Source organism: Anabas testudineus, chromosome 5 (assembly GCF_900324465.2).
Source record: "Anabas testudineus chromosome 5, fAnaTes1.2, whole genome shotgun sequence".
NCBI lineage: Eukaryota > Metazoa > Chordata > Actinopteri > Anabantiformes > Anabantidae > Anabas > Anabas testudineus.
This window is the reverse complement of record NC_046614.1, coordinates 21,416,390-21,435,601: the sequence shown is the minus strand read 5'-3', so window position 1 is coordinate 21,435,601 and position 19,212 is coordinate 21,416,390. Positions and strand designations below refer to the sequence as shown.

The 19,212-nt window shown below is 41.0% G+C and overlaps 1 protein-coding gene across 4 annotated transcripts in view; it reads left to right on the top strand.

Annotated features, from left to right (window-relative positions):
* The window catches only part of ephb2b (eph receptor B2b), a 108,723-nt gene that overhangs the window by 51,044 nt on the left and 38,467 nt on the right, over window positions 1-19,212 (top strand). For all 4 annotated transcript variants that reach the window (XM_026347510.1, XM_026347508.1, XM_026347511.1 and 1 more), the window contains exon 3: window positions 2,926-3,610. In XM_026347510.1, coding sequence (XP_026203295.1) covers window positions 2,926-3,610 — 685 coding nt within the window. The remainder of the gene's footprint in view (window positions 1-2,925; window positions 3,611-19,212) is intronic.

Here is a 19,212-nt window from a genome sequence, read left to right as displayed (position 1 = left end):
TTTGCGCCATTTCTCAAAGGAATGAGGCGCAGCCACTCTTCCGTGAAAGCCCTTTCCTCGTTGTTCATCTTGAAGTGGTGTAGTTTTGCGTTTAATAACTGTAAAACACTACAATATTTCAGAACTATAAATGCCTTTAGTTATTAGAGAGAATGACTTTGATCATGCTGCTCTTAAATATCTGTTTATTTTCTCTTCTACTGATGCACCATTTAGTGTACTCAGCCCTGTGGCTGTTGACTTCCACTCTCAGAGAACTAGAAAAACAACATTTTGCCAAACATAACAGGATCTCAGCAGAATAAGGTGGAGTCTTGTTTCCATTATTATCTGAAGGCAGCTCATCCCCTCTAACTAATCCATCTTGACATCCACCGCCAGCGCTACCTCCACCTTCTGTATTTAAAACACATGACCACCTTTTTCCAGCGTTCTCAGTAAAGAGCCAGGGGAAAAAGCTGTGAGAATGAAGACGTTTCTTCTAATTTCACACTCTGTGCTTGATCGTTAGGCTCTTATTATGCCCCATTTGCTTCCCTCCACTGGCTGTGATGAAAGCGGGGCAAAGAGGCCATGACAGGACAGAAAGGGGCCCTCCATCAAAACACATTTTGTTTGGGGTCTTTTTAGCCTGGTTTAAACCCTTCCCCCCCAGTGCCAACACTTTCCCCTGCAGTGTCCCCTGTCTGTATCCCTCATTAGGAGCAACCCCCACCTGTCTCCACACTCATTTTATTAAACTGCAATTGTTCAACGCTCTGTGCTCAGTAGAAGTGGACTGTCCACTCTTGTTTAATTGGCCCACGCCCTCCCCACTGCTCCTCAACAAGTGCGAAGGTCAGTGGCTGCTCATTACATGGGTTCATGATGTCTGCCAGTGCAAGCCAAAAGACAGATATATTCTTACAACACCAACAAGCAGCAGCTTGGATAATCATGGAGTCACTTTTTGTTTGATTGTTTTTAAGCTGCGTAACAGAAATGGTGGCCACACTTAAGCACTTTGAAGTGTTGTAACAGTGTAACTCGCAATGACATTTTGCACGATCAAATTTTACGTTTAAAAGCTAAATTAGCAACTTCACTGTGAAAATATGTAGATTCTTCCAAAGTATATGTCATTTGACAGTTAAAGCAAGTCATTGTGTCATCTGCAAAAGAGGCGTTTTTGACTTGTTTTGTGTACATGTAATTACATCCAGCTGAATTAAAACAGATTTTGTTGTTTGTCAAAAGTTCGTTAAGATTCACATAAACAAAGTATTGTTAAGCTGCATCCTTTTTTCTCAAATGATTGTTTTTGGCTGCACATCAGTCAGTTCTGTTTAGGCTGGCTTTTGTGGTGATGGTTTGGGTCAAGTCAAGCATCACACTTGCAGAGATTAATTAGGGCATGGGAATTAGGAGCTAAAGCTGTTCTAATTAGTCAGAGCGTTTGATAGAACACTGGTCTGCAACAAGAAGGGGTGACTTTCTTCTCCCTACTCGTCAAAATCTGTCAAAATCCTCAGTAAGTGGGCACTAATTTGAGAAATTATATCAGCTGTGAAGTGAAGAGTGAAGGGGGGAGGTAGAGTTGTAGAAGCAGTGCAGAGTGCAGCTGATGCAAAGTGGCTCTTGGGGGGGTTGAAAACAGGATTTGTTTTTTCTTGGCTGAAATGTTGAGGTCAAGGTCATGACCTTCTTGGTGGTTAGAGCACATGGTGTTTAAAGTTGGTTTGATCCATGTCCAAGGGGCAGGAAACCACAGAGGTTGCATCTGGAGCCTGTGCAGCCAGAGTGTGGACTCAAATTGGTGTGCAATATGTGGACTTTGAAGTAGAACAGTATACCCAGAACAGCAGAGTGAAATTTGTCCCTTGATTATTCTTTATATGATTACCGGTGTAATATGATTGTGCGACTGACTTTGATTGTGGAAAATTCATGTCATGTTTCTTCAGTGCTTCTGAAAGAAGCATTCATCGCAACGCCAATAACCTATTACACTATATGTTATGAATGTGTCCTATTAAGACACAATAAAAAAAAATCTGGGCACACTATCACATAAACCAGAGCCTCTCTGCTCTCTGCAAGCATCTTAGCGTTACATCTACAGTTTCCTTTAAAGCATTACAAAAGGAGAAAAGCAGAGTTTCTATTTTTAACATCCGAAAATAATAATTTATTCCAAATTATACTCAAATAAAAACAATAGTACATTTAAATATTCATTTCAGCCTCATGTTGGAAAAGCCAAATTAAGGCTACTGCATGTATTGTATTACACTATGTGACAGGTAACAGATGACACCTGTTCTGTGATCACAGAGCAACTCATCTTATACTGTAGGTTGATCTCTAATAGTGAGGCCTGATGTGTTGTTTCTGTTCTGTTCTGTTTATGTTGTTTATATATCAACTTTGTTTTATTTTAAGCTCAAATGTTTTGGCGAGGAATGTCATTTGTGAATATCCTTGTTAATACACCAGTAATACCTCATGATACGGGACTATGTGCAGGAAAAGCTGGTTTTCATTAGACTCGTTTAATGCAATCATGTTTGATTTCATGACTTATTAGAGTTATTTTGCTTCTTTGAAACCATATATTGAATTTAATAGTTCTCTATCCAAAATATTGCCAGAAGTTGATTATTACCCATAATCAACGTATTATAAAGTGTGCATGAAAACATTCTTGTTATTGCTGCTAAATAGGTATCACTGGGAGCTTTATGGCAGTTTGTATTAATAGGAAACACACGGACCATTTATTGCTTTACAGCTGAATTGCACTTAATTGGATGGATCACTTTAACTATGTACCTCAATTACTAAATGTTTCTATTTTTATAAAATTCTGTATTAAATTAAAACTCCTTTTTTAATAGTGGGAAAATGGAAAAATCTGGTCTAACTTATTCTGTCTCTGGCCAACAGTGGGAGGAGGTGAGCGGTTATGATGAAAACATGAACACCATCCGGACATACCAGGTCTGCAATGTTTTCGATAACAACCAGAACAACTGGGTACGGACAAAGTACATTCGACGTCGTGGTGCGCAGAGGATCCATGTGGAGATGAAGTTCTCTGTAAGGGACTGCAGTAGCATCCCCAATGTGCCAGGCTCCTGTAAGGAGACATTTAATCTGTATTACTATGAATCCGACGCTGACACAGCCACCAGAACCTCACCGGCTTGGATGGAGAACCCATGGATCAAGGTCGACACCATCGCAGCAGATGAGAGCTTCTCCCAAGTGGACTTGGGAGGCAGAGTGATGAAAATCAATACTGAAGTCCGGAGCTTCGGCCCAGTGTCACGAAATGGCTTCTACTTGGCCTTTCAGGACTACGGTGGCTGCATGTCGCTCATCGCTGTTCGTGTCTTCTACCGAAAGTGTCCTCGTATTATCACTAATGGGGCGTTGTTCCAGGAGACACTTTCCGGGGCCGAGAGCACCTCCCTGGTGGCCGCAAGGGGTGTTTGCATCCCTAACGCAGAGGAGGTGGATGTGCCCATTAAGCTGTACTGCAACGGAGATGGAGAATGGATGGTACCCATTGGACGCTGCATGTGCAAGGCTGGAAACGAGGCAGTGGAGAATGGGACAGTTTGTCGAGGTACGTTTTGCTCTTTTCATAAAAGACTCTTACAATGGTCACGATTAGAAGTGTTACAGTGTAAGCTGTTGCAATGATCTGTTCAATACTCTTCAATTAATATTACAGTTTAGGTGAGTGAACAAAAGTACAGCATGGACCAACTCATTATATTTCCAAACCGCTCACACTCTTTATTTTACAAAAGAACTAAAAGGAAACACGTCTATCTAGGGTTTCAAAATGCATTGTTTACTTTTGTTTTTGTGACTGCCATGAAAAAAACAAGGGAGTTGTTCGCCACAGGTGTTTGGTTGCAAATCACGACAGCTTATCAGGGAGGAAAGTATTTGTTACTTTACCTCCACTGGATGTAAGAAACTGCTTTAAATGCATTCTTTCATTACAGCATGACATTTATTTATTTAATTTTTTTTGGAAGCTAAAATAAATTTTGCCTTTCCCCAAAGAAAAGCTCTGTGCATATTTAACAGAACTTAACAGAAATTCATAGATAATAACTGCAGTTTTGAATCTATCTGTGAAATTTCAGTGCTAATCTTTGGTTTGTAGATTGCCTCCTTTCATCTATGACAAAGAGGATATTTTTCAAAATTGCCTGCGTTTTCCTATCAATTGGAATCCCTCAGAGGAAAATTGATTTGGCTTTTCAAAACATCAATGTACCCAACATTTACCTGTGCCATGCCCTATTCGCACTCTGGCAGGTGGTATTTGGTCAACGTGCTTGGAAATCTTGATCACTTGAAATGACATGACAGTGTGTAGCCTGCAGACTGGAGCCGTGCTGCTTAAGCCCAGCACAACAAACCACCCACCTGCGTTTCAGATTGGTGTGTTGCAACCCCTCTTATGCGCGCCTGTAATTACAGCACATCCCCTGGTGTCTGTGTGCTGGGAGGGGAAATGTGATGGGTGCTGCCTCACAAACACTGCAAGGCCTGTTCAGTGACTACTAATGAGGACAGCAACCAGCTCCTCCTTAAAGAATACAAGACAATGAGGCACGTGATGATAGTTCTCTGCTGTATCAAGCCACCCTGAATCAACATCCCCACATAATTACACAAATCTGGTTGTTTTCTGACCTACATGTAATCCACTGCATGTGCCAGATTGGAACATCTCAGGGGTGTGCTTATTCATAGTGGTGTTTTGTGCTAAATGGGATTATACAATTAAATGCTGTCCGCTCAGCTGAGAGAGCGTGGTGATACAGTTCATATCCCGCAGTGCAGGGCATCATACTTGAGTGAAAAGGTGTAGCTACAGTATGGAGTTTTTTTTCTCACCTCCTCCCTACAGTAGGTCCACAAGTGGCGGAGCTTCTCTACCTTATCAGCCCACTGTGGTAGTGATAGTTGAAAATTTGAGTGCTGCAGGACACGCAGACAAACTGCGATCCTGACAGAAGCATATGTACATGTACACAGATATTTATCTCTCTCCCTGTCACGTTGTCCTCTTTGATCGTGTGATAGAGTCACTGAATATTAAACTTTCACAAGGATGCATTATCTCAGAGTGCAGCTGTGAAATGCAACAAAAAGCTATGCATACAGATGGATTTTTCTGGCTCCATACAATAGTTATGAGACTCAGCTTGAAGAACTGGCAACTGTGTGTCTTACAAAGATAGAAGATAAAACCATTACATTTTAGAAGGGTATTATTATGTGGTTCTCATATCATTTGGAAACATTTGCTGATGGACGGCTGCCATCAGATGGTCTGGTGTCTAGTCATCTTTAAGAATACAGTGGTCAGCCACCAGCTTCAAACTGCCAAGTTATATAATGATTTGATATATGAAAGCTGCGTCTTGAATGCCGATATGATGGGGTAATGAACTGATTTATTTGACCCGAGAGGTGTCTTTAAAGAATTTGTAAGATATCCTCTTTCATAGTAGGATTGTGGAACCACAGAGACAATAAAGTGCAGCCAAGATGAAAGAGACTATTTGTACTGTAATATTAATAACACGACCAATGCTTTGTTCCAGCATCTCCGCAACTAGAGGTGTAATTACGCATGTAACAATTAAATCCATGGCAGGGATCCCTGGCAAATAATTATGCTGTCATGAAATCTGTCACAATATTGACAGTAGAGGGGGGTGCTTACATCGAATTGCTGAGGCCTTTTTCTCTGAGACCGTCTTACAAGTGAGATTAAGTTTCAGCACTAAGACATTCGGGGAGTGAAGGAACCACACCAGGGTCTTTCAGCAGAGCCGGCCCTAAAAAGAGAGATCTGATTTCCCTTCACAGCCTTGAGGAGATGGTGCACCACAGAGACACACGAGGTCCTGTTTGGCCTTGCTGTTCACTTCAGAATGAAAAGCATTCTCTACAGTGGGGCACAATAAGAGCCATGTTCATGGGTGGAATTGCAAACTCACTTAACAATGCCCATGTGGGTCTTTTCACTGTAATCTGATCATCTAACCCCATGCTATTGTGAGTTCAAGGGTCTCGACTGTGGGAGCATGGATTGTGTTATGGAGCAGTGAAGATGGAGTCACAGTGATACGATGATAATAAAATCTTGATTGATGTATTGGTTAAGCTTTTGTTAAGACAGTCAACACATGACATGACATGATGAAATGTTTGCCATTCTACAAGTTATCGTATCACATTTTATCATCTAGAGAATCGTTTTATTCTAAAATTTCATAATTTTTAAAATGTTTGGTTTCTCAGGCAGTCAGAAAGTAGTTTTAAGTCACAATTAGATGAAGAACGTAGAATATCAATATAATACTATATATAATTTAATAATCCCTCTTTTAATGTTAGTTCTTGGAAAGGTCTGCAGCAGTAGTAGTCTGAGTAGTAGCTGTTTGGAAACAAGGTTCCTGCAGAGTAATACGATTAGAGAGGAAAGGCTTCAGTAATTTTTCAGCCAAATGTGGTTGTAGATAAAGAGAGCTAGGGGGATCAAGTGCAAAGGTAGGTGCTGGGCAGACATGATTGGATAGACATGCTTGCATGGAAAAGCAGGGGGGAGGAGGCAAAAGCAGGAAATGAGTCCCCCTAACCCACTGTCAGAATCCCAATTATTGCAGTCTCTTCGTCTGGAGAGGGTTTAAGGATGGAAATCAGCGTAGCGCAGACAAATCCATGCCGCTGCCTTTATTTCCCTCGGTGCCTCTGTCTTTAATGGCAGCTCTAATTGACTAACAGTGCACGTGGGGAACAACCACACTGATGACTGGATGACTGTCCTGGGCGCTTGAACAAGACACAAAGCAAAACAAACACACCCCCTCAAGGCTTTTGCTGCATTGTGCATTGTGAAAACAAAAATGAAGAAATGTTTGCAGTGGGCTGCAGCGAGAGAGAGAGGGAGAGAGTGTGAGGGAGAAAATAAGAAAAAGAGAGAGGGAGACTAAAATGTCAACAGTCTGCCTACACAAAAGCCACATTTATACTCTTAGACTGATGGCTGCATCGGCTGCTTGTAGGAGCTTTTTAGTTAAGCATAAGGAATACAAATCAGTGCCTGAACAGATGTTCATTACTGCAACATTTGCCTGTTAAATGGCATCATAGACAACATGACTTAATTTATGCATCACAGGAGCCATCACTTAATTTCCATTACTGATCTTTCATTTAGACTCAATAAAGGGGCTGTGATTTGTGTTTGATAGAGGTAGCTTTGGCAGTCTTTATACAGCGTAGGATGTTGAAACAGCAGGAGATGAACAGGCAAACTTTAAGACATGTCATTCGGTCCTCAGAGGTCACAGGGAGCATTCAGGAGCCTTTATTCCCTCTTCCCTATTGTGATGTGATTTCAGTATGGCCAGGTGTTGTTTTTTCCCCCTGTCTGCCCGTGTTCTTTTTCTCTGTCTGTTCTGCACCCTGCACACATCCATACAAGGAGGAAACAAGAAAAAGAAAGAAGGGGAGTCTCTAATGAGAGTAAAGAGAGATTCTTTACAGACACAACAAGTTCTTCTAAGGTACCTTATAGTCGGTGCACAAATCAAACTATAGTAGACACTCGTGCACACATACAGTAGGATCGTTGTATTCCCACACACTTTGTCATCCTCGTTTTCACTGCACATTCATCATATGTGGACGTGATAACGTGACCTGTGATCCCTGCGAATCTCCCTGAAAACAAAGATCATGGCCTGTTAAGCCTGTAAACGTTTTCCACATGTTTTTGCACATGTCGGGCTCCGCTCCATATGCCCCTCTGTTACACTCCTCATTATCCCCCACATCTTTTGAATCTCAGGTTCCGACAGTATGACCTTTTATAGTCCCATTTCCTCTTTTGTTGGTATTATTGGTCATCTTACCAACTGTAAAGTCTTCCTGCAGATCTGGTTCTTCCTTACAACGCCTATGCCTGTCTCACCCTGAGCCGTGAGATACCAGAAAGCCTGATGACCACAGACAGTTCTGGTGTTTCTCCAAGAGAGTAGAGTAGGTAACAACCCTGAGACCTTATGGTTTTGTTCGTGATAAATTTCCCTTCGACAGCCCATCCTGACACTGAGGAAATGAGAGCCGTGCACTGTATAGAGATCCTTCCATATGTGCCTCTCTTTTCTCATCAGAGGAACGGCCAGGGCTTTGTCAAAACATCCCCATGTGCTCTCTCAGATGTCCTCCATTCGTGTCCTGTTAGAGGATTCCAGTTGCTTTCTCAGCTAAAGGAGGCTGATGGATCAAGCATCTGTCTGGGTAAAAGATGAGAAACAATCAGGCTCACTGTTAAAGACAAGAATCCCTCTCGAGTATCAGTGACCTTGTTTTCCAATGATGTATTAGAACTCGGTCAACATTAAGGGAAAATTGTGGCATCTTGTGTTGTCTGCCGTTGACCTACATTAGAGCTATTCTAAAAGTGAAAGCGGAGAGAAGGCTTGTCCATTCCTGGCGTCGGACTTCACATGTGCAGTTTGTGGCACTAGTATTCAAAAGATGAGCACAGTTGTTCACACACAGTTAACCTCTTGGTCATTCACAAAGACTGAAACGGTCGAGTCTAAATTCTGCTTCTCACAGGTTGGTCATGCAATGTTAGTAGTATTACACTGCAGCAAAAGATAGTGTTACTGTACACATAAAGGTGCTTATTGTGTGTGTGGGCTTGAGCCTCTTAATGGTAAGTAGAAATTACAGAAACATCTGCTAGTCATATAATTCACCAGGTGTTCATCGTATAGCCGATCAGATCGTTGAATTATTTGACAGCTTTGACAACAGCATCTTATGTAACTGTATACATCCACACTGCAATGGCCCGCACATAGACTTGGCACTAGTACAGTAAAACACAGAACAGACGCATCAGAAAATGGATTCTAAAAATAAGCAACATCACCCACCAACAAAAACCTCTCCCCTGATAAACTTCAGGTGATTAAAGATTAAACAGCTGCATGAGTGAGGCTGAGAGATGGAAGGGTAGAAATAGATCAAAATGGAAACGCAAACGGTAGAGAGAGATATTAACAAGGACATATGAAGATCCTGGATTTCATTCTCTGCTTCTCCTCTTATCAGTGTTTTATGCCTCACCGCCCATCAACATGCTGCACTAATAACCACGAGGGATCATCTCCTTTGAGCAGTCTAAACAGACGACTGCACAGGAAGAGAATTTGAATTCTATAAACTTTCTAGCTCCTGTATTTTTTTATGCTCATGTTGTGGCTTCGATCTAGGGATTACTTGGCTGCACCAAGATTTCCTGATACAGCTTCTTTCGAAAGGAAAGTGTATCATTTCCTTCTCAACCTAAAAATAAGGTCATTTTCTTTATCTGCATGTTTGTACATAATGTTGCTATACAGTATGTAAAATAAGCAGTTTATATTTCGTCTACAGTGATAATGACATACAGTAGGCTCCCTCTAATGTGGGGTGGATAAACATTTAACATGTAAATTAAAGTTTTTTGTTGCTGTACATCTGCCAGATTATCTGACGGACTGTGTGGGGTTCTCTTTACTTCGTACCACAAGTCAGCAGGCACTGTAAATCTCTGCGCTGTCGATATATCTTTCTTTCAGTGTCATTAAGATAAATGCCTGCACAATAATTACCTAGCAATCAACATGATTTAGATTCTGAAAGTACACCGTGCTGTTCTCAAAGGAAAACAAAAAGGCTGAGTTCAATGAACAGCTTATTCCAGTGCCCGAGACCAAATACAAAAAAAACAATAAACACAAGGTATCCTTGGATTGAAGGGCAACAACTCCGTAAACCTCAGTGAATCCCTACGAGATGATCGTGTCCACACAGGCCGTATCCAGCCACTGGGGCCTCTGCAGTGTTTGAGCAACATCAACAACCAAATCAAGTAGTTTATATTGAGATTTATTTGACTTTGGGATTTAATTCTGAAATGTTTAGAAATTCCCTGGCTCATGTCAACTCAAAACTTGGATGGCGGCATAGTAAAGGTTTCTGTCATCATCCTCCCCGGGAGACTTCCAAGTTGTGTTTAAGTTTGAAATTGAACACATGCCTCTAAAGCTCCGTCAATGCTAAGTTAAGCTGTCTCCTGTTGAGAGCCACCACTGTAGGATCCTACTTTGTTTTCTTTGTCAGGTTAATATCTGTGTGCACCTCACTGCTTAGTAAATGCAGGTGAATAATATCCTGTATAATAGACATATCGCTTATCAAGTGAGTTATGATAACTCATACATGTTTGGAAGTCAGTGTACAGGTGTACTCGGTTTGATCTTTGTCCCTTGATGGTGCTGTCACCAAAACCTTGAATGTCTGTGCTGCATTGTGTGCCAATAAGTAGGTTTTGAGATATTTCACAGGATATTAAAATTGATGACCAGCTGGTGATGCTAGGTCAAAGACAAGCCAAAATAGCCCTTGCTCCTACAAAATAAAGGCATAACAATGAGTGTGTAAGTCTTTGGTTGATAAAACTGTTGCTTCAGTTCCATATTGTCTTCAGCTTTTTCTTTGAATAAATTTTTTCCTGTTTCCTGTCACTTGTTGTCATTTTGTTTATGATTTTGCTTGTTTATCACAGTACTTAATTAAGGCTGTAATTGTGCAGGATGGGCACACTTGATGCTGTGCAGGAAAACAATCTTGGCTCTAGTGGCCTCGTTTAATTTGAAGCCTGGTTGAGGGGGATGGTGCGCCTTTGCTGCGGGGGATAGATCGGCTTCGTAAATGGACTACTTACAGAATTTTCTGGATGTTAAAACTTTTTACTTCCCCTTGGGCAGCTGCTAAGCAAATAAATTACTCAATATAATGAGCTGTTCCACTCTCCTGTGGAATTCCCAAGCTTTCGACTGAAAGGTACTGTTCGGCATGCTTTTTCTCATTCTTATAACTCTTGTAAAGAACTGGGTTCATCTAAAGGGTAACTTTTTTTTCACACCATGCATCAGGAGATGAAAGGCACATCGTTATCCGCCAGGCTAATCCTTATCTAGTCAGAATATTCCTACCAGTGCATTATAATATGTATCAGTGGTTTATGAGGGGGAATAAACTTCACCCGTTTCGCTGTTCTTCCTCTCTGTCTCTAGGTCTTTGCATTGTGCTTAGTGCTACTTTCCCTCAGTTTACACTGTAAAGCCTTTAGGGATTCTCTGTTTATACAGATTCTTATACAGAGAAGGAGGAGGTGTGACTGTAAACAACTAGCTAATGAGGAGGCCGCTCTGTGTTTTGACTTGTGTGAAGAAATAGCCATTGTTTCCTGTGCAGTTCACAGCATGAGTTAAAGTACAGTGCTAGTATATCATACTCGAATCGTGTTTAAAAATTAGACAGTAATCTCTAAGGTTTTTGTTATGCTGAAGAATGGCTTTTGAATTCCATGTACTTCAAGAACTTACATATTTCTACAGTAGATTTCATAAAATGTGCTGTTTCTAGTGAAATGAACATCTGACTGGTTGTGAGTAAAACATTGAATATTTCCAAGGTAAATCCTGGTTGATGCGTTCAGCTTTGACTAAAGGTCACCTAACGATCACAGAACCTTTAGTGTTTTTTTACTGAAGTATTTCAAACTTGTCAATAAGGCACAATAGATTACTGGAGATCTGTAGCCCATACAAGTATTGGATTTTTTGAACTGACATGAGAAAAATGAGAGAAATGTGAAGGACATTCAATGAGGATTTGATTTAATGTTTAATAAAAACGTCACTGCACTTCAAAGGTCTATAGATTTAATGTACAGTCTATGAGTCAGAGAGACTGAGCAGAGAAAGACAGGCACTAAACAGAGAGCACAGTCAACAGGCTAAACAGAAAAATCACGTACTCAACCCCTCTGAACCGGACATTAACCACCCACCAGTGTTTACTACAAAGCATGGATTGGCCTTGCAGCGTATTGATGCCTGGGAAATGCTCACTTCGTGCTGGGACCAGTGTTCTGGTTTATTGTGGTCATCTCAAGGCTGTGTGGTCTCGACAGAGTTATTTTGGCGGTTTAGATGGGGGAGAGCAGTAGCACATTTTCATGTGCAGAGTGTTTTCATTCCACCCTGCACAACTCAGTATGACACTGTCTCGACACACACCAGGGCCACTGCTGCCTCTCCTTGCAGTACGGACATCTCTTGTCTGTGAAGTAAGAGGCATAAAGAACCGTCTGGAATACATTAGTCAAGGTTATTAATGAGGTTGTTTTGATTCTTCTCTCCCTTTGTTTTAGCTTTTTTTTCCACCATGCAAAGTCATGACTCTGCTAAAGATTTTGGGTGAAACAAAGACCGACGTACCTTTAAATGCCAAGACAGAGCTTGTCAGCTCACAGGGAGACAGATAAGGTTAAAATGGCACAGTGAGCAAGGAAGACGAAGGAGACTTAGAGACAAAGATTGTGATACAGTGTAGGCCTGTATAATGTCTCACTTAACTGCACTACATCATGTTATTCGCTTGTCAAGCGAGTGGATTCCGCTCCTTTTAGAGTAAGATATTAATTGGCTTCGACTCGGGCTGTCAGTAGCGTGTGTTATGGATTTTGTATATGTCTTTGAGAGCTATTTCAAATAAGATTTTGGTAAACAGAGGTATGTCAGAACTTTTAACCACACCATTAAGTAAGTTATATTTACATTAATAATGCAGCAAACTGTCAATTTAGCACTTTAAAGGTTAGTGTGATGACACTGACAATGAGCAGAATGAAATAGTTTCAGACACCATGAGGGATCAAGGCTCAACCCAACCACAGCACAGCTCTGACTCTTTGCAGTGTCTTGATAACTCCTCCTTGTGACCTTCTTACCAAATATAGAAATTCATGTATTGATTTGGGGGTGGGTATTCACAGCATGCCTCCATCACGATGACCTATTTCAACAGATTGCTTGTAGTTTTTTTTTTTTTTTGTATGCTCTTTGTCTTGAGGCTGCAGAAGGAGGAAGACACAACCACATGTTAATAATGGAGGTAGACACAACATAGCCAAGAAACCATTGTGTATTCAAGCCTGTTGAAAACATGATCACATGTCAACCTTCTATGCAAGGGAATCCAGTGCGAGTGCATATTAAAGCATTCATTTTAGTCAAAATGTACCAGAGCATTGAATGTTTATGTAGGCTTCCAAAACCATCAGGTGCAAAGTTATGAGATTCTGTGACTCAACAGGGCCTGCAGGCAGTGTGATTAAGTGTGGATCATTCACAGTGTTGTACCTCATTGCTATTAAATTCTGGCAATGGGGAAAGGGCCAAAAAATGCTTGGCTAAATATGGCTTAAATCCATCTGTGTGTATACCATGCCAGCAAGTAGGCAGCGTTCCCATTACTGAATCACTATGATTGAAACCATGGCTCTCATGTGCTTCGTTATCTGTCAGTATAGTGTTGCAAGAGGGTTGGGCATCAACAGGATCACTGTCATGGTATTCAAGGCAGCTGGGATCCAGGAATTATATTATTGTTTTGATCAAAAAAGTTAGATGACAAGCCTAAACAAGTCACAATTTATCTTTTTGCTTTTCCAAATAACACAGCTGTCCCATTAAAGGCATGCTGCAAGCTGTCTTGCCTTGTCAGTTAATGAATCAGGGTATGCAAGAGGAATCTATGAATTAGACAAAGAATCAAACTAATTAATCCATTGGCCCCTCTTCTATTCTATAAGTTAATTTAAGGATTTTTACCTCAATACAAGTAATTTATCCAGAAGACTTTCTACAGTGGCATTGTCATTCAGTTGGGAGATTCTTATCACCACAAAACCCATGAGAACATAAGTCCTTCCTCTTCCTTTATCCATTCCCTGACCTTCCAGGCAATAGCACAATCAGGCCTTTGTGGGCTCAGCTTGTCTGTCATCTCCATGGTTCTGTTGATATGGGCCTCGTGCTGAGAGTGTGGTCTCCTCATACACTTCACTAAGTGCTGGCTAATTGAGCTTGTCGAGCCAGAACCTGTTAGTGTGCTGATAAGAAGGTATTTCACCTCTTAGGAGGCCCTCAGTGGTTCCCTGCGGAACACGTTCTTAATAGGTCTTCTATCCAGAACAAAACATAGCAGCTAAAAGGTAGATTCTAAAAAACATCTCTGTCTATACCTGATTTGTCACTAACTCTAATCAGAAACTCAATATGTTGCTATTGTAAGTAGTACTACAACTCACACTTAAGTAGTAGTACTTACACTGCTACTAGTAGCAGTGTAATGTTCATCCTTCATACAGGGCACACTCTGACACACAGTGTGAGTGAGGGAATGGGGCAAATTATCATATTAGATAGGACATTAGAATTCTGATACACTTATGAAAAGCTGTTGATGCAGTTTATGCAAAGAGCCCATGAAAATCACCACCCAGGACTGTAAGTAGGACTTTCCTTATTCTTTAATCAATTGCTTATGTCTCTGGTTAAGGGAGTTGGCAGAGGTCCACAAATCGAAGGTCTTGGATGGATGCCTTTCCCATTTCCTCATCAAACTTCCATGCAGTGAAGCAAGACTGTGCATGTGCCTATTTTCTCATTGCCTGTGCCAGACCTGCTGAAATAGTTGTTGCAAATAATTTTCCCTCATTTGTTTTAATCTATTAGGAACAACAGATGATTAGGATTCAGGAAACCTGAACTGTTAAGTCACACATGTTACACAAATTTACCTTTGTCCCGTCTGGCTCGTTTTTGAAAACCACATCTATCTGGTATTCCAGCCAGGTTAAAACATGTGTAAAGACTTTGTGCACATAGTATTTTATCCAGGTCTGTTGTAGTTTTGGTTTTAGTGTAACTGACATGACCTTGACTATCCTTCCTGTGTTAATCATGCTGCATACAGAGTAATCTTCCAGGCTCCAAAAGGCTTTTGGTTGAAGGTGAATTGGTGCACCACTCTCAGGTTCAGGCAGGTTTTCTTCAAGGACCTCTCTGTATTTGGCTGCATTAATTCTTCTGTCTGTTCTGATCACTCTCTCTGTCCCTGCCCTGAGAAGGAGCCGCATCCTGCTGTCCCGCAGAGAGAGTTTTTGGTCACCTCACTGACAAAAGCTCTTCTTTCCTGATTACTCCATTTTGTCAAACTATAAGAAGAGTCTTAGGGGTTCCAAGCTTCTTTCTTTTCATAGGTTTGTAGACCCCTGTGTTTTTACCATATGTGCAAAAGAGGGAATCCATTCCCTTAACAATTTAAAATTAAATTTACCACACAGCAGTAATTTACTAAATTTGCAAACTTACTGCTGCCACAGTATCTATCTGCCCTTTAAATGGCCTAAACAGATATAGATTTATTGAGTCATATCACTGTCAGCTTATGAGTATATACATTAGGTATCCCTCAGAAGGGACTCTACTGCTATATTTTTACAGTACAATGACCTTTTCATCACATCAGCATTAATGTCAAAGATGATACTGCATGTGCTGGCCTGTATGACTATGCCAGATATTCAGTGCTGTAATGTGCACACCCATGCCAAAGGGAAAGCTGTGCCTTGATGAAGGTTGTAGGTTGCATTAAGGGTATTATAAGCCTTTATGTGTGACATCTATTACTCATGGATTTTTGTCACATCATGTTGACAAGGTCCAGAGTACGAGGGAAAATTTCAAGCAAAGTGCACCTTAGAGAAACAAACTATTAGAAAATGTAAATGTGAAACATTAAAAGATTCAAAGAAGACTTTGAAAGAAAATGAATAGGTAAGATTAGGTACATGTTAATAAAAACAGAAGTCTGCAAGGGATTTTCATGTGTAACACATTGCGTCAGTCATACATTGACGTTTTCCTGGCAGTAGACATTTTGCGAGATGAAGACAAATTATTGGTTAACTTTAAAGCAGCAATTATTTGTGTAGTCACATTAACAATTAGTATTATGTCTTTTTGTACCCACCCTCTTGCCTCTCTAGCTTTATTTTGTGAACTCTGGTTAGAAATAAACAAACCATTTCTTTATTTTTCTACACTGCACTTCAAAGTGTCTGCAGCAGCATAGAATAATTTATCATTTGTGTCAATATTGCATATGTCTAAATCAATACTTGGAAAAGAGTATCCCTTCTGAGAACTGCACACAAAGCTGCATCATTTTCATTAGTGTTATGTTATCTGGTAATGCTCATTTGTGTCAGTTTATTGACCATGAAAAAATATAGTTCTCTAGACACAAAGTCATAAGTAAGAGATAAAACATCCATTTTATGGTTAAAATAAATCTCCCTTTAATAGCATATTCACATTCATACTTCAAAGCATTGCCCATTATTCTAATAGAGGAGCCATTTGGTGCAAACCTTGCTAACAAGGGGAGAAGGACTAAAGAATATTCGGGGGAAACTCAGCAGCAGTGGAGTTGCCAAGGTAACAGAGGGCTCGCCTACACCTCCCTCTCCCTGCCCTGCCCCAGCATTGGCCCGATCCCTCTCTGTGTGAGCTGGGTACTTAATTTCACTGACCCCCTGGGTCTGAGCTGAACAGCCTCCATTGATTAGGACAAATGGAAGGGAGAGCAGCCAGCCAAGCTCCTCCTTTATCAGGGTTAAGGATGTAGTCATAGAGGGGGAGAAGACATGGAGCAGGCAGCTGAATAGCTCAGGGATCCCTTGTTTTAGATGAATCAATGACATATTTAAAGGCTAATTAGTCGATCTATTCACTCAGTATAAATTTGCTGGGGCCACCACCTCACTCTACAACCATGATTGGGCTATTTAATGTATTCCACCTCTAAATAGCAGCCATTAAAGTCTTCAAATGAATCTCCTCCTAACAATACCGGCCTTTTCAGGCACAGGTGTAATGGTGCCGGGAAGAGATTTGGGGTACATTTTGCGGTCTTGTGACACATTGGAAATGTGTTATTTCCATTCCTCAGGTATCAGGCGAAATGCTGATATCAGGCAAAATCTTGTTTGGATGGTTTAAGTCTTCTGTGGCATGTCATGGCTTGAATTTTCATGAGCTTATTATCCATTTGACAAGCAGGCCTGATTCAGATCACATGATCAGAGAAGTTACCACTGCCTTGGTGGCACACTTTCACCTAATTTTATTATGAGCAGCTTGCGCAAGCTGTGGGACAATAAATTAAATTGTCATTTAGCTTTTTTCTTTTCACACAAAGCTTTGATATGTTGTCATAGAAAATATTACTTTTAGATTTCTTAGCTATTGAGAGAAAATGACACGATTAAATTGCTTGTTTGGAGACATTTTAGGGACCCTTTTCATTTCTTACACAAGTAATGTCATTCTTAATTGAAGTGTGTGTGCATTCTTCCAAGCATGCCTCATGTGATTCTTTAATGCATGAGTTCGTGCAAAATAGTCACATTACAGCTGTTGTCTTTTTTTCACTCTCTTGTAGATCAGATGGATAATAGAATTCACTCAGGCTCCCTGCTGCCTCATTAAATGCTTGTGGTCAAAAGAATTGATATAATCTTTAATAAATGCACTCCAGGGAGAGATGGTTGGAGATATCAAATCCACCCTATCAACATGATACTTACAGTACAGCTCAGAGTATTGTTTATCTTTTGCGCCTTGTTAGAGGTGTGTGCGTTTCCTGTGTGTCTGTACAGTATAACTTTTCTCACATTTTGTTATCTTACAGCCTTATTACAAACTGGATTAAATTAATTATTTTTTTTTAATATTCTACAAACAATACCCCATAATGACAAAGTGAAAGAAATTAGTTGGAAATATTTGCAAATTTATTAAAAATTAAAAAAAAAAATCACACATAAAAAAGTAGTCACAGCCTTTCCTCAATACTTTGTTAAAGCACCTTTAGAACCAATTCTAGCCTCAAGCCTTTTTGAGAATGATGCTACAACCTTGGTTCCTTCTATTTTTGGGCAGTTTCTCCTATTCTTCTTTGCAGTACCTCTCAAGCTCCATTAGGTTGGATGGGGAGCGTCGGTGCACAGCAATTTTCAAATCTCTCCAGAGATGTTCAATCAGGTTGAAGTGTGGGCTCTGGCTGGACCACTCAAGGACATTCACAGAGATGTCCCATAGCCACCCCTTTGTTATCTTGTCTTTGTGTTTAGGGTCGTTGTCCTGTTGAAAGATGAACCGTTGCCCCAGTCTGAGGTTCAGAGCTCTCTAGAAAGGGTTCTCATCAAAGATGTCTCTGTACATCGCTGCATTCATTTTTCTCTCGACCCTGACTAGTCTCCTGGTTCCTCCCAGTGAACATCCCCAGAGCATGATGCTGCCACCACCATAGTTCACTGTAGAGATGGTATTGGCCAGGTGCTGAGCGGTGCCTGGTTTCATCCAGATGTTTGGCATTCAGGCGAAAGAGTTCAATCTTTATTTTATCAGACCAGAGAATTTAGTTTCTCATGGTCAGAGAGTCCTTCAGGTCAATTTTGGCAAACTCCAGGTGGGCTGTCATCAGCCTTTTACTGAGTAGTGGTTTCCGCCTGACCACTCTACCATACAGGCCTGATTGGTGGAGTGCTGCAGAGATGGTTGTTCTGAAACATTCTCCTCTCTCCACAGAGAAATGCTGTGCTGTGGTTTTTCGTTCTTTATTTTTGATATATTTGCACAGATTTCAGAGAAACCCTTTTCACATTGTCATTATGAATAATGAATAATAATGAATTTAATCAATTCTGGAATAAGGCTGTAACATAACAAAATGTGGAAAAAGTTAAGTGCTGTGGATACTTTCGGGATGCACTGTATGTGTGCATCAGAGGATTACACAGGGACCGTGACAGGATTCAGCACCAGCTGCTCCTTGCAATGCCACCCCCTCTCTCCCTTCCTTCCTCCCATCCTACCCCCTTCCACTGTGACACCCCCCCTTGTCCCTACTGACTGGACAACACGCAGTCCCTTTATGCCACCTGTCCGTCAGCTAGACTGCACCTTGGGGAGCTTCTGTCAGAGAGCTCGGAGCTGACGCTTGCTGCCTTTGTTTGGATTCTGGTAATGTCCCCTCTCCTTCCCCACCCTCTCCCCTCATTCTCACTCACTCTGTCTTGCTCTCTTTTGCTCTCTGAGCTGTCCTTTACAAACACAGACACATGGAAAGACACACACATACAGACTAGTGATTGCCTGTGTCAGCTATTTCCTACATCTGCCTCCAAGCACAAAGGACACCACCGACACTGCT